Raw genomic sequence first — 13,080 nt, 5'->3', positions numbered from 1 at the left:
AATACAGATATTTTAGTGTATGATACCTGTTCCTATTTACCAAAGAAGACCGTTTGTTACAGTTAAATTTCTGTGCTACTGTAAAATAAATACATATATTTTAGTGTTTGATACCTGTTCCTATTTACCAAAGAAGACTGTTTGGTAATGTGAAATTCATGCCTACTGTTAAATAAATACAGATATTTTAGTGTTTGATACCTGTTCCTATTTACAAAAGAAGACCGTTTGGTACAGTGAAATTTCTGTGCTACTTTAGAAAAATACAGATATTTTAGTTTTTGATACCTGTTCCTATTTACCAAAGAAGACTGTTTGGTACAGTGAAATTCAGGCCTACTGTAAAAAAAAATACAGATATTCTAGTGTTTGATACCTGTTCCTATTTACCAAAGATGACTGTTTGGTAAAATGAAATTGCAGGCCTACTGCAAAAAAAAAATACAGATATTTTGGTGTTTGATACCTGTTCCTATTTATCAAAGAAGACTGTTTGGTAAAGTGAAATTTCTGTCCTACTTTAAAACAAATATAGGTACTCCCTGGGAGTCCGCCACTGTAGGACAGCAGCAGCAGCAAACCGTTGGAGGCAGCAGAACAAGTATGAGATGTGTGCGGAGCACCAGTACGCTGGTAGATGTATTGAGAGGGTGGAATACAATCATACAGCCACGTCATATGGAGAGGATTGTGGACTTGGTCTCAGAGGTCTCAGGTGCAGCAGTCTGTTCTTCTGCTGCAGGAACCAGCACAGCTGTGACAGGAGCAAACACAGATGCCAGCATGGCTAATGTGCCTGTACTGCTGCCCGATGACTTTCCCATGTTGTTTGACGAACAGCCTGAGAATCTGTCAGTGCGAAGTTCATAGCAGGAGGCAGACTTTGAGACCCTTGGAGAGTGTCAGGACTTGCTGGGCAAGGGTTCTGGATCAGTGGCTGCATTTGCAGAGGTTGGCTTAGATGAAAATGATGATGACCGTGATGTCACCTGGGAACCACAGGTGCGTGTACGGGCTAGCAGCAATTCCGAAACAGACGTACAGGAAAGGCAGCAGCAGCAACAGACTGGGGATGGAAGGGGCCACAAATCTGCCTCATCTGAGTCCCAAAGAAGAGCCAGACGAGTGGGCACAAGCAGGGGAACAGTCAGAGAGGATGTGACCGTGGGGGATATTGAGCTGGAGCTGACGCAGGGCACCCAGCAGACACAGAGGCAGGCAAAAAAAAAGAGCAGCAGAGTGGTTGCACGCGTCTCTCCAGTGTGGTCCTTTTTCACGCTGAAAAGACAAAGACGAGTGCGTAGCAATCTGCATCCTGTTGCACAGGCAGATCCACAGAGGACAGGCCGGATCACATTTGGGTACAACATCGCTGCTTTCCCACATGCGCAAGAACCACAAACCAAAGTGGGAGCAGTACTTGCATTCTCTTGAAGGAGGTGCAACCACATCATACTCTCTTCTTCCATCTTCATTGACTACGTTTCCACCTCCAACTGTCACTGCTCCTACGTCTCAGGAGCTTGGTGCCAGCCAGACTTCTAGAGGCAAGGAAGTATCAGCTTCTGCCCGCAGGTTTCGAGGTGTCAGATGACGTTTGTCGCTGCAAGATGGGTACTTCAGTGACCCCTTCAGCTCCCCTAGCTCCCAGTCCCTTCAGTCCACTCTTCCGGAGTTCTGCGCAAGGCATCAGGCTATAGCCTCAACCAACAAAAGAGTCAATGAACTGAATTTGGGTCTAGCCAAACTATTGGCCTTGCAGCTACTGCCGTACAGCATTGTTGACTCGGCTCCCATCCGTGACCTGATGGCCTGTGACCAGCGGCGGTTGAATATTCCAAGTAGCATTACTTCTCCCGCACAGCTGTACCCAGTTTACATGCACATGCAATGGATAATCCCTCCTGGGCATTGGCATTCTCGGTGTCTGGCCAAATCCATGTCACCATGGACAGCTGGACAACCAGTTGATGCTACCTGTCCTTCACCGTTCACTGGGTGGCCTTGAATAGCTCAGTGGGCGGTATTCTGCAAGAGGCATTACAGCACCTGGTACCCCTGCTGACGGGTGTGGTGGGAAAGCATGAGCCACCCCAGTCCTCCTATTGCTCCTACTCCATTCCTTCTACCGTCAACCCCCCTCTTTTCGACACTCCTCCTGAAAGGCCAGCAGTGGAGAACACCAGGGTTAAGCGGGCATGCCACTACAACTTCCTCAAGCACATGGGTTGCCAGGCAGTGCTGAAACTAGTGTCCCTGGGGGAGAAAAGTCACACCGCCAGAAAACTCTTGTCGGCATAGACACTGATTTGTGACACTGTGACTAGATAAAACTCCACCCTGCACATGCTCCTGCGTCTGTGTGAGCAAAAGCTAGCCATCAGCTAGTGGCTGCAGATGGAGACGCTGTGCAAGGTACTGGCCCCCTTTGAGCAGGCCACAAACATTGCCGCGAGTCGGTCAGGGTGGTCAGGCTGGAACGACGTCATACCTATCATCTTTCAGCTTGATAATACCCTGTGTGGCCTGATGGAAAGTGGTGCTGGGAGAGGAGGGGAATGAGGGTGACATTACACTCCAAAGCGCACAGCCAGCATCAGGAGCAGCAAGGAGGGACACTGGCCAGCATGAGGAGTTCCAAGAGGAGGAGGAGAAGGAAGATGACTATCATGATGATGATGAGGGGGAGCATGTTGGGGCTGCTGGACGGGACCCGTCCAAACCGCATTTGTGCTGTCACGCCCCAGGCATTGTGCGGGCGATGAAACAACAGGAACTGGTGCAGCTTGAAGTGGCGGATGTAAGTGATGAGGAGGAAGATCTGTGTCTACTTGTTGCAATGACTACAGAGGGACCCCCGCATTTGCAGCATCAAAAAACTATTTTACTGGCTGGCCACCCTTTTGGATCACCGCTACAAAGACAAAGGCCCTTATTCATCAATGAAATGCGCGTACGCTCGACGCGTGTATTTACGTGCCGGATGGCGAAGTCTATTACTGCGAGTCAGGCCCGAGTTCTAGTGAACTCGCCAGACGGTTTCCCGCAAAGATCGCAAATACGCCAATTAAGGCTATTAATCTTCAGATGCGCAATTCAGGAGATGTTAACCTCAATGTTTAGGTGATAGCAATTGATTAGCGCACACCTGCGCGCTGTTCTGTGTTCTCCAGTCTATTTTACAGGTCAGTTTGAATCGTTAATGCTTGATTTTTTTTTGTGTTACTTTTTAAGTTACATTCTACTCCATCACAAACTTGCTTCATTTATAGTTACATTTGTTGGTTTGGCTTTATGTGCACTCATGTCTATACATACATGAGTGCATATGAAGCAAAACATGCAAAATACACAAAAAAAGGACTGAGGACTCTGCAAAAGTGCAGTGCATTTTTCAACTGATAAAACAGTTCAAGCGCACGTAGCGGGTCTGCCATGGCGCACAACTATGAGCTACACGCTCCTGAAGTTTGGTGCACAACTATGCGCATTGTAAGTGCATTGCTCGCCAGTGTAAAACTGCCGGGGATGCGCGGCTCCGGCAGCGAGCTCATTCAGTTGTTGAATAGAGCGACGGCTTCCAATTTCGGATTGCGAAAACGAATGCAGGAGCCAGCTCACGATTTTGCTTGATGAATCAGGGCCATAATGTCACAGTTTCCACCCAACCCAGTGCAAGAGAAAGAAAAGGTGGCCCGCCTTAGCAGACTACTATGCGACCGTCTGTGTGAGGAGTTCCATGAACCACATTCCACAGGGAACTCAAGCGGACACTGCCTCCACCGTATCCTCCTGTAGCAGCAGTAGCAGCAGTAGGCTGCACACATCCAAAAGTCTAGGCCAAGGCAGGGGGGATTTTCCGGATGCCTGGCGAAACCTGTTGTGGCCACCTCAAACAAGTGAAGTGCAGAGGGAATAACCATTGAGATTGGATAAAGCGCATGGTGCACGATTACGTTCGCTCTTTTCGGACTGGTGGTGGTGTTGACGACAGCAGTTATGAGGAGGATGCCTATCCTGACAATAGTGACCCCATTATATTTTGGGTCAACAGGCTTGAAATCTGCCCGCAGTTGGCACAGTATGCCATCAAGCTTCTTTCGTGCCTGCCATCCAGTGTTCTATCAAAAAGAACCTTCAGTGCCACTGGCGGAGTGGTCACGGACAACCAACCACGACTGTCACCGGAAAATGTCAATTGCTTCACCTTTTTGAAAATGAACGAAAGGTGGGTTACTAACATCTATCATACCCCCACTGCAGATGTCACTGATTAACTGAAACCAGGACTCATTAGCCAACCAAGATGCCCCTGTAAACCCACACTGCTCCTTTGCTGAGTCTATGGCTGGCTACCTCCAATACCCTGTCACCTGAGCCTGCCTCATTAAATTTTTCCACTGGTTATTGCAATGTACAGGGGTGGCATTCATCACCAATGTCAGCTACCAATAAACTTTAAATTTCTGCTGCTTTCTGGAGGCCAACAAACTGCAGATGAAAATCCCCAGTACTGCCACACTGATAGGTACCATTGCCTTTGCCTATTTTTTAAGCTAAATATTGAAAGATTGAGGGTTGGCATTCGTGTAATCAACTTCATGATGCAAACAAGCAATATCGTCTATCTTCCTACGGCTTATGGCACCACAGACCACAGCAACAGTGCTGGCGCCCAAAATATCTTGGTCTGGCCCTCCTATGTTTACTCACAAATTTCAGATTTTTGTATTACACACTTCTGGGTGGCATTGATGATGGACTACACCCAGCTCTAGATGCCAGTTACCAATGCAGTCCACGCTCCGTCTCAGGGCCCACTGCCTCCTCCTGCTGCTGTTGCTTCTGCCTCTCAGTACTCTATTCACTTAAATTGTAATACACACTTCTGGTGGCATTGTCGATGCACTACACCCAGCTCTAGATGCCAGTTACCAATGCGGTCTACGCTCTGTCTCAGGGCCCACCGCTTCCTCCTGGTACTGCTGCTGCCTGTCAGTACTCCATTTGCTATAATTGTATTACACACTTCTGGGTGGCATTGTCGATGTACTACACCCAGCTCTAAATGCCAGTTACCAATGCGATCCCTGCTCCTTCTTAGGGCCCACTGCCTCCTCCTGCTGCTGCTGCTGCCGCCGCAGCCTGTCACTACTCCATTCACTATAATTGAATTACACACTTCTGGGTGGCATTAACGATGCAATACACTACACCCAGCTCGAGATGCCAGTTAGCAATGCGGTCCGTGCTCCGTCTCAGGGCCTACCTCCTATTCCTGCTGCTGCTGCTGCCGCCTGTCAGTACTCCATTCACTATAACTGTGTTACACACTTCTGAGTGGCATTGACGATGCACTAAACCAAGCTCTAGATGCCAGCTACCAATGCAGTCCCCGCTCCTTCCCAGGGCCCATCGCCTCCTCCTCCTGTTGTTGCTGCCGCCTGTCAGTACTCCACTCACTAAAATTGTATTACACACTTCTGTGTGGCATTGATGACGCACAACACCCAGCTCTATATGATAGCTACCAATGCAGTCCACGCTCCGTCTCAGGGCCCACCACCTCTTCCTGCTGCTGCTGCCACCTTTCAGTACTCCATTCTCTAAAATTGTATTACACACTTCTGGGTGGCATTGACGATGCACTACACCGAGCTCTCCATGACACTTACCAATGCGGTCTACCTGGCGATAGCTGACCTAGAGGCCACACACTGCTACTGCTCTCGCTAACCCACGTTCCGTCTCTGGTCTTCCATCCTTTTGCGCAATGTCATCGCTCTACTTCTCCACAACTTTATGGGTGGCATTCCTAACACATGTCATCCAGGTCATGTCTCATGTCTTGGCTGTCTTATCTTATACCATTATTCTAACAGTAATCACTCCTATTGTCTCCAGTGAATATTATACTCCCTTGGTGGTGAAACACATCAGAAGGAGACATTCTCTGACTTTCTTATACATTTGTACCTTCTATTAGCAAGTATTGACGCTTAAATTTCAAGACACTAGGTTATACCTTGTGCGAATATGCACTTTCTGTTCGTGTTATAAGAAACTTACTGTTATTATCTCCCTTTATTTTGTTTAAGTAACTATAAAAACAATTGTGTTTTTTTAAAATAACTTCCTACACTGTGCCTTTCAAAAAAAGCCTTCTTTTTTTCCCCTCTTTCTGCCTCCCCCATACCCCTAGATGATTATTGTTATTACATTTAAAAGCTTGTCACAACTGAGGCTGACTCTCCTACTCTCTTACTATCTTGAGGTACCAGTCTTCTCTTCTAATACGTAGTGATTTAGTCAGGTTTGTTTCATTTTTTGCAAAGTAGCAGTCATCCTATTCAGTTTCTGAATGACTATGATAGGTTGTGCTTTCTTTAGCCCATGCTCATCAACCAGGCCAAATCCCGTCCTCGTCTAACCAGGGAAAGTAGGCCTAAGAGCGCAGGCCACAAGCACAATACCCCCACAGTTCACCACCTATTGAAAAGTTACGCAAGTGTGATTTTTAGGGAGTGGAGCCTTGAAACTTTTTTTGGGGTCCCTCCTACTAGATTAATGATTACAAGAATGGTATCAGCATAGCAGAATGCCTACACAATAATAGTCATCTTTTTATGAGAAATTTTTTTTAATAAAAATCGTGAATAAAGAAACAAGAAATAGTAGGCTGGCAGATTTGGTTAAGCTGGTGAGCTAAGGGCTAAACAGGTATTGGGATTGACAGGGGGATAGACAGACAGACAAAAATATTATAAAAGAAAGTAAATCATATATAATGAACAGAATGTTTAATGTAGATGATATCATCAAAAAGAGCACACCAATTACTGCGATCACAAATAAAGTAGAAGCGGTCTAAGAGTTTATCTGAGTCCCGAAGACTCAGATTGCCATTTAAAAAAATACATGAACATTGAAGGTACATGCAATATTTCTAATATACAATTAAAAATAAAAATTCTTCTTTTTTTACAAGATATTCACAATATATTGAAAAAAACTTAATTTATTAACTGAAAATGAAATAAATAAAAAATTCCCAAATTGTTCATTGATATGCTATGTTTATGCAGTGTGGCCATTTTATCCCAACTGACAAGACAAATGACATTCTCAGAATCTCCAGCAATCACACATTTCATTGTTTTAGGTTTAAATGCATAGACACTCTGTCAATGCAGAACATTTGTCTTTATCTGTAGAGAACCTGACAGGAGGCATGATTACTCCTGTAAGGGTATCAAAATAAAGAAAAAATGTCCTGTCCATAGCCTAGGTTATTTATTAAATGTTGAAGTGCTGACTGGCTAGGAAGCAAGAAATTGTTTAGATGAGAGAAGATAATGTTTTTTTCCTTCCAGAGTTTTTATGGCAAGCACCTGATTTACCTGCACAGTTTGGCTTTCCTCAGCAGTAAGACATTCTGGAAGTTTTGCAGCTAACCATGACTCAGTCAGAGGTTCCCATCCTAAATCCGTTGCTTCCATATAAATCATTCCACATCTGAAAAATATAAATATTATATAACAGCTATGTCTTTTAGATTTTACCTAATATAATATAAACATACAAATATAGCAAGGAAGTCACCACACTTCCTCCAACACAGAGGAGAATATTGTGGCACAAACTTAGAAAGTCTAAGTGGTGTTCTGTACCATCTATATAATATTTTCTGGTAAGATTCCCAGTGGGAGATACACTTAGAAGCCTTGGAGGTATAGCTGATCGGTCAAAATACCTTTTTATTTTTAGAGTCTGCTGTATGCAAACCCCAACAATAAACGTCTTACTTATTTATTAAATTGTGGTCTGTTAAACATATTACTGAAATAATTTTATTATATCAGTTTGGATAAGGCTACGGAGGTCCAGAGATTTCACTTTTATAACTTAGATTTTTAAGAGCTAGTTTCTACCAGTTAGTTATGTATTCCTGAATTGCAATTAGCATATGTCTACCTCAGTATAAAGTGGTACAGAATATATAATCTATTTTTGGAAAAATTGCAATTGGTGTATGCAGTCCTATAACATTTACAGAGTACGTGTAGTAAACTCTAGTTTATAAGCCTACTTTAACAATTATAACAACCTGGACTGCCTATTCAAGTTAGAAGTAAGATAACCTTTTAATAGATTAACTAGCAGAAAACATATAACATGTCAGTGCATTGAAAGTGTCTACTAATGCAAATCTATTGACTGAACCAGAAGTTTGCTAATTATAGGATTACCAATCTCATCACTTTGTGAGCCAGGAAGACAATTTTGATATAGAACATCAATAGGCTTAGCAAAGTTTAGATTAAATGATTTATTGGCCGCTGCCACACAATGATATAACTTCAGTAATTGGTATTATAAAATGCTTTCAATTGCCAATATTAAAAACAATTTACAGTTTCTAACAGCGGGTATGTGGATAACAAATTAATCCCACAGTAAATACAGGTTTTATTTATTTTTACAACAATAGAACTATCTTATAACTTTTTAACTAAGTTATAAGATAATTATATTTTTTTTCCATTTAGTCCTATCACTTAGGATTGGTAGATAAAAGCTGTACAGATGTGTTGCAAGCTTTTACTTCATGGGTTTGACAATTAACCAGTTTAGATTCCTTGAACATTGAAAACTGCAAAATCTCCCTGTAAATTGCAAAGATCTCTTGATTCTCCTGGACATTATGTACTCTAAAGATGACTGTTCATACCTTTTTTGACCTAATATTTGATATTTAAATGGTCTCTTTATTTTTATTTATTAATTAGGGTAACAAAATGATATCAAAATCATTATTATTTGCTCTTTAAAAGATTCTCAAGGTCTTTGAAAGCCCCACAAGATGAATATTTGTCTTTCCTGGTCTGTTCTGCAGGTCTTTTGAGCCTATTCATTATCCAGATGTTTTTCTTTAGGAATTTTGGAGGAATATTCTCCTGGTTTGTCACAGGATTCTCAAAAGTGAATATACATCCTGACCCATTTCCCTGTTGTTTAAATAAAAAGCCTACAATTATTTTTTATTAAACTCATCATATACACATTATAGAGTTTACAACTTGGGTACTTGAAGCATTGACTTTTGTCTTTTTTAGTACTAGATACAGATTCCTGCTTTCTTAATGCACCCAAAAAAATGTATTTTCTCAAGGAAGTTGTTCTTAATTCTTTGTTGCTTCCCCTCTCCTGTTATTGTTTTTTTTATAGTGGGTATCCTAATACCCTCCACCCTCAAATGGGCATATGAGGGCAAATTAGGGCATAAATGTAAGGGTGATGTTCCCTTATGACCCCAACCCTTTATTTTTAATACATAGTTCTCCATGGGCATTTTTAGTTTGTGGTGACCTAACTAGTGCTAATATTGCCAGCAGTGTACATTTAAACTTTGTGGAAGAACAGTGAGCAACATCTCAAACAGCTCAAACACTGAAACAGTCTCAATATCTTTATAAGCAAACATTGAAATAGCAAGTCTACAGATAGAAGACCAGGGTGTTGTGGCCAATATATATTGTTTCCATGGGTTGATGGTTGGACAAGCTGCAAATTTCCTAGTCTAGCGGTAGTAAAATCAGGGGAATGCCAATTTGCCCCAAGTTCTTTAAGCAAACTATAAGGCAATCTGTGAGACAGACTAGCAATTGTATTAGTCATAGAGTAGCTCACCAGCTATAGCAGTAGTAGCAATCCAGAAACAAAATCATATACTTTTAAGATTTTCAGTCTTTTAAGAAACATAAGGCAAGCTGTTAGGTGAGCAATACAAAATCCAGTCCAGCAACAGTAATATCAGTGCAGATGATAGCAGTGGGCCAATGTGAGGTTTCCAAAATGTATAATCACTGAGAATTTCTAACAAGCTATAGGCAATCTGTGAGGCTATTGACTAGTGATAAGTGATAGTATTAGCAATAGAACAGCAAGCAGGGAGCAACAACAACAGCAAAGAAACCCGATCGAAGCACTCTTTAGACAGAGCATATTCAAGCAGCACATTCAGCTCCACATTCAGCATGGCTGCACACTGCACCATGACTTCCTTTAAAGGGGGGGATAAGGCTTTTTAAACAGCTCCCTGAGCAGGAGAAGCACACAGGGGTAACCCCAAGATGTACACTCCCTATGTCTCCTGGCTGAGTTGTAAAAAAAAAAAGTACAGCTCATGTGTCTTCAGTGGTAAAAGGCATGGGGTGTCCATATCATTTTTAAAAAGAGGCATGTACACTATATATGACAAGTGCACAAAGCAAGCGGTAAAATGCGTAAAATGGGAGACTAGAGATTTAACTTTCAACTCTAAAAGATATGGTTTTGATGTAATATTGTCTGATACTCAAGCAGCAGTTGGACTGAAACAGACTTTTCCAAGCTGCTATACAGAAAACTTTCAAGCAAAGTAAATAAATAAATAGAGTAATATAACCCATTTTAAAAACTCATTTGTATTCAAGAAAAAATGATCTTCCAAACAGTATCACAAATACACAAACATAAAAGCCATTGAAACACTATTCTCATGTGCAGCTCATGACGTACAAGTGTAAAGTTTCATAATCAATTTAAAACAGTGTTTCGGTTGTATATAGCAATTTAAGAGCCCCTGAATCATTTAGGTGCACACTATTATTTTTATGTGTAAAATTTGCATGAGAAAGTTGAAATTAACTTAATTTACTGAAAAAAATAAATGTGCTGTCTTAGATTCCCGTGTAGTAATGTTTCTAATTGCTATAATGAATTTATAATCTGATATAACAATCCATTATGCTTTACCATTAAATGGGACCCAAGTTGTTTTGTTTTCCAATAAAACAGCCATGCAGCAGCTAATATGAAATTCAAGAGTTTATGTTGTATTATTCAAATCTACCTTTTAACATAAACAGATGACATTATATTACTATAGTGGAACATAATATCTCGACTGCAAAAACATTAATATCTCTGTTAAGGTCATACTGATCCCTGAGGAATATCACATGAATATTTTAATCAGATAGCATTTTAGAGATGCAGTTTTACATACACGCTACAAAAACAGCTAAAAGCATGAAAAAATAAACAATTTTAAACAAGATGTTGAATCATGCATTCTAAAACCAGGAAAAACCCAAACAAGGAGAGGTATTACAAATATATATATATATATATATATATATATATATAAATTTATATATATATATAATTTTCAGGTCTCGGAGAACCCTTGCTAAAACAATTCTCCTAAATTAATTTCTAGTGGAAAGAATGCCCCCTTACAACGAAAGCTAGAAACTCACCAATATACAAATTAAAAAAAAAAAAAACATGGTGCATTTGGCTCTACCAAATGGTGCTGGCCCCAGAACTATGCTGGCACCATCAATGGGAGGTCAGTTTGAGGAATCCCTAGCAAATATTTAGAGGAACCTTGAATGAGAGTGGCTGCTGTATTGTATAAATATAAGGTCTATTGGATGTGTCTGCCTGCATGGAAACATATGCATATATATCATTCCCACTCACATGTTTATGTTAATAATAAGTTTATGTTAGGTCGTCAACATCTGACCTCTATTTCAAGTCTGTAACAAGTGTTAGATGTTAGTGTTAGATATAGCCCTGAAAACCTGAAATTACCCACCTGCTTACAGTAGCTGGCGATGCCTGCTCAAGATCTAGCACCTCAAAGATCATGTTCTGCTGTGGACTCATTTGAATGATTTCTCCACTCATTAGGCAAAGCTAAAAGGAATGTAGAAAAATAGTAAACGGTTTGGATCAACCGTGGGGCTTTCTAGCTAAACATGTCTAAAAAATTCTTAAAACAGTCTCTAAAACAGCATACATTAAAAAAAAAAAAAAAAATACCAAAACATCCTCAAAGGGCAGATCTCAATACAAAAAGAGCATCGGTTTTTATTTAAATATCTATTGGCTGGCACAGTGCAATAAGTTAACTCATATACACTTTACTAACAAAGGTACAACAAAGGCTCCTATTGAATGATCACTTTTATCCTTGGCCTTTTGTAGCTCTCTTAAAGTCAAACTCCAGGCAAACAGTTGAAAATAATATGTGAACTGTCCTTCTAAAACAATTGCAATTCTGTTCAACCTGCCTTCTTATCTAGACATTCCTACCAGATTACATAGCTAGTTTACCTCCTACCTCTCTATTACCTATCACATTTTGCACACCATCCTACCTCAGCCTCTTCATTAGACAATAAAGAAGCCTTAAGTAGACTGATTTTACCCCTGCTCTCCTCTCTTATAAATAAAAATTCTTTCAATAATGCTAATTCATCAAAAATCAATTCTAAGGTCAGGCAAGAAGTGTCTAATGCACAATATAAAGCTGTCTGCTGAAAAGAGACAAATGAGTTGAAAAGGTGCTAGAGAGTTTGATAAAGAACCACATAGATGGGTTTCTGCTAGGAATTAATATTATAAGTGATAGTCAGCATGGCTTCAAAAAAGACAGAAGTTGTCAAACAAAATTACACTCCTTTTATGAGGAAGTAAGTAAACAGATAGACAGTGGAGTAGCAGTTGATACAGTGTGCTTGGACTTTGCTAAAACATTTGACACTTTACCCTACCGATGGTTAATATGCGAGTTAGGGTCAATAAGTTTAGAAAGGTCAATCTGTAAATGGATAGAGAACTGGCTTAAAGACTGTATCCAGAGAGTTGTAATTAATGATTCATACTCTGAATGGTCTAAGGTTATTAGTGGTGTAGCCCAGGGTTCAGTGTTGGGACCTTTACTGTTTAACTTTCTATCTTTATAAAGGATATAGAGTTTAGGCTTAGTACTATTTCTGTGTTGGCAGATGACACCAAACTATGTATTGGAATTAAGTCCATACAGGAAGTCTATAATCTACAAGCAGATCTGGATGTACTGTTTGGTTGGACAGCCAAGTGGCAAATTACATTTAACCTCCCAAGTGGTAACCCTGAGTGTGACTCGGGGTAGAAAAAAGTTGCTGTAAGCGGTAAGCCCTAGTCACACTCGGGGTAGGTAAACTTATGGGAAGTAATAGTAAATACAGTCTTACCTGATCCGCC

General features: G+C 40.9%; 1 protein-coding gene across 1 annotated transcript in view; it reads right to left on the bottom strand.

Moving 5' to 3' along the window:
- Nucleotides 1-13,080, bottom strand: part of LOC140323815 (dynein axonemal heavy chain 3-like) — a 333,376-nt gene that overhangs the window by 276,202 nt on the left and 44,094 nt on the right. The window contains exons 10-11 of the mRNA XM_072401190.1: nucleotides 11,648-11,748; nucleotides 7,401-7,515 (exon numbers count right to left, since the gene is read on the bottom strand). Of these exons, the coding sequence (XP_072257291.1) occupies nucleotides 7,401-7,515; nucleotides 11,648-11,748 (216 nt within the window). The remainder of the gene's footprint in view (nucleotides 1-7,400; nucleotides 7,516-11,647; nucleotides 11,749-13,080) is intronic.

Source organism: Pyxicephalus adspersus, chromosome 2 (assembly GCF_032062135.1).
Source record: "Pyxicephalus adspersus chromosome 2, UCB_Pads_2.0, whole genome shotgun sequence".
Lineage (NCBI taxonomy): Eukaryota > Metazoa > Chordata > Amphibia > Anura > Pyxicephalidae > Pyxicephalus > Pyxicephalus adspersus.
The sequence above is the reverse complement of the archived record's forward strand: the minus strand, read 5'-3'. Positions and strand labels throughout refer to the sequence as shown.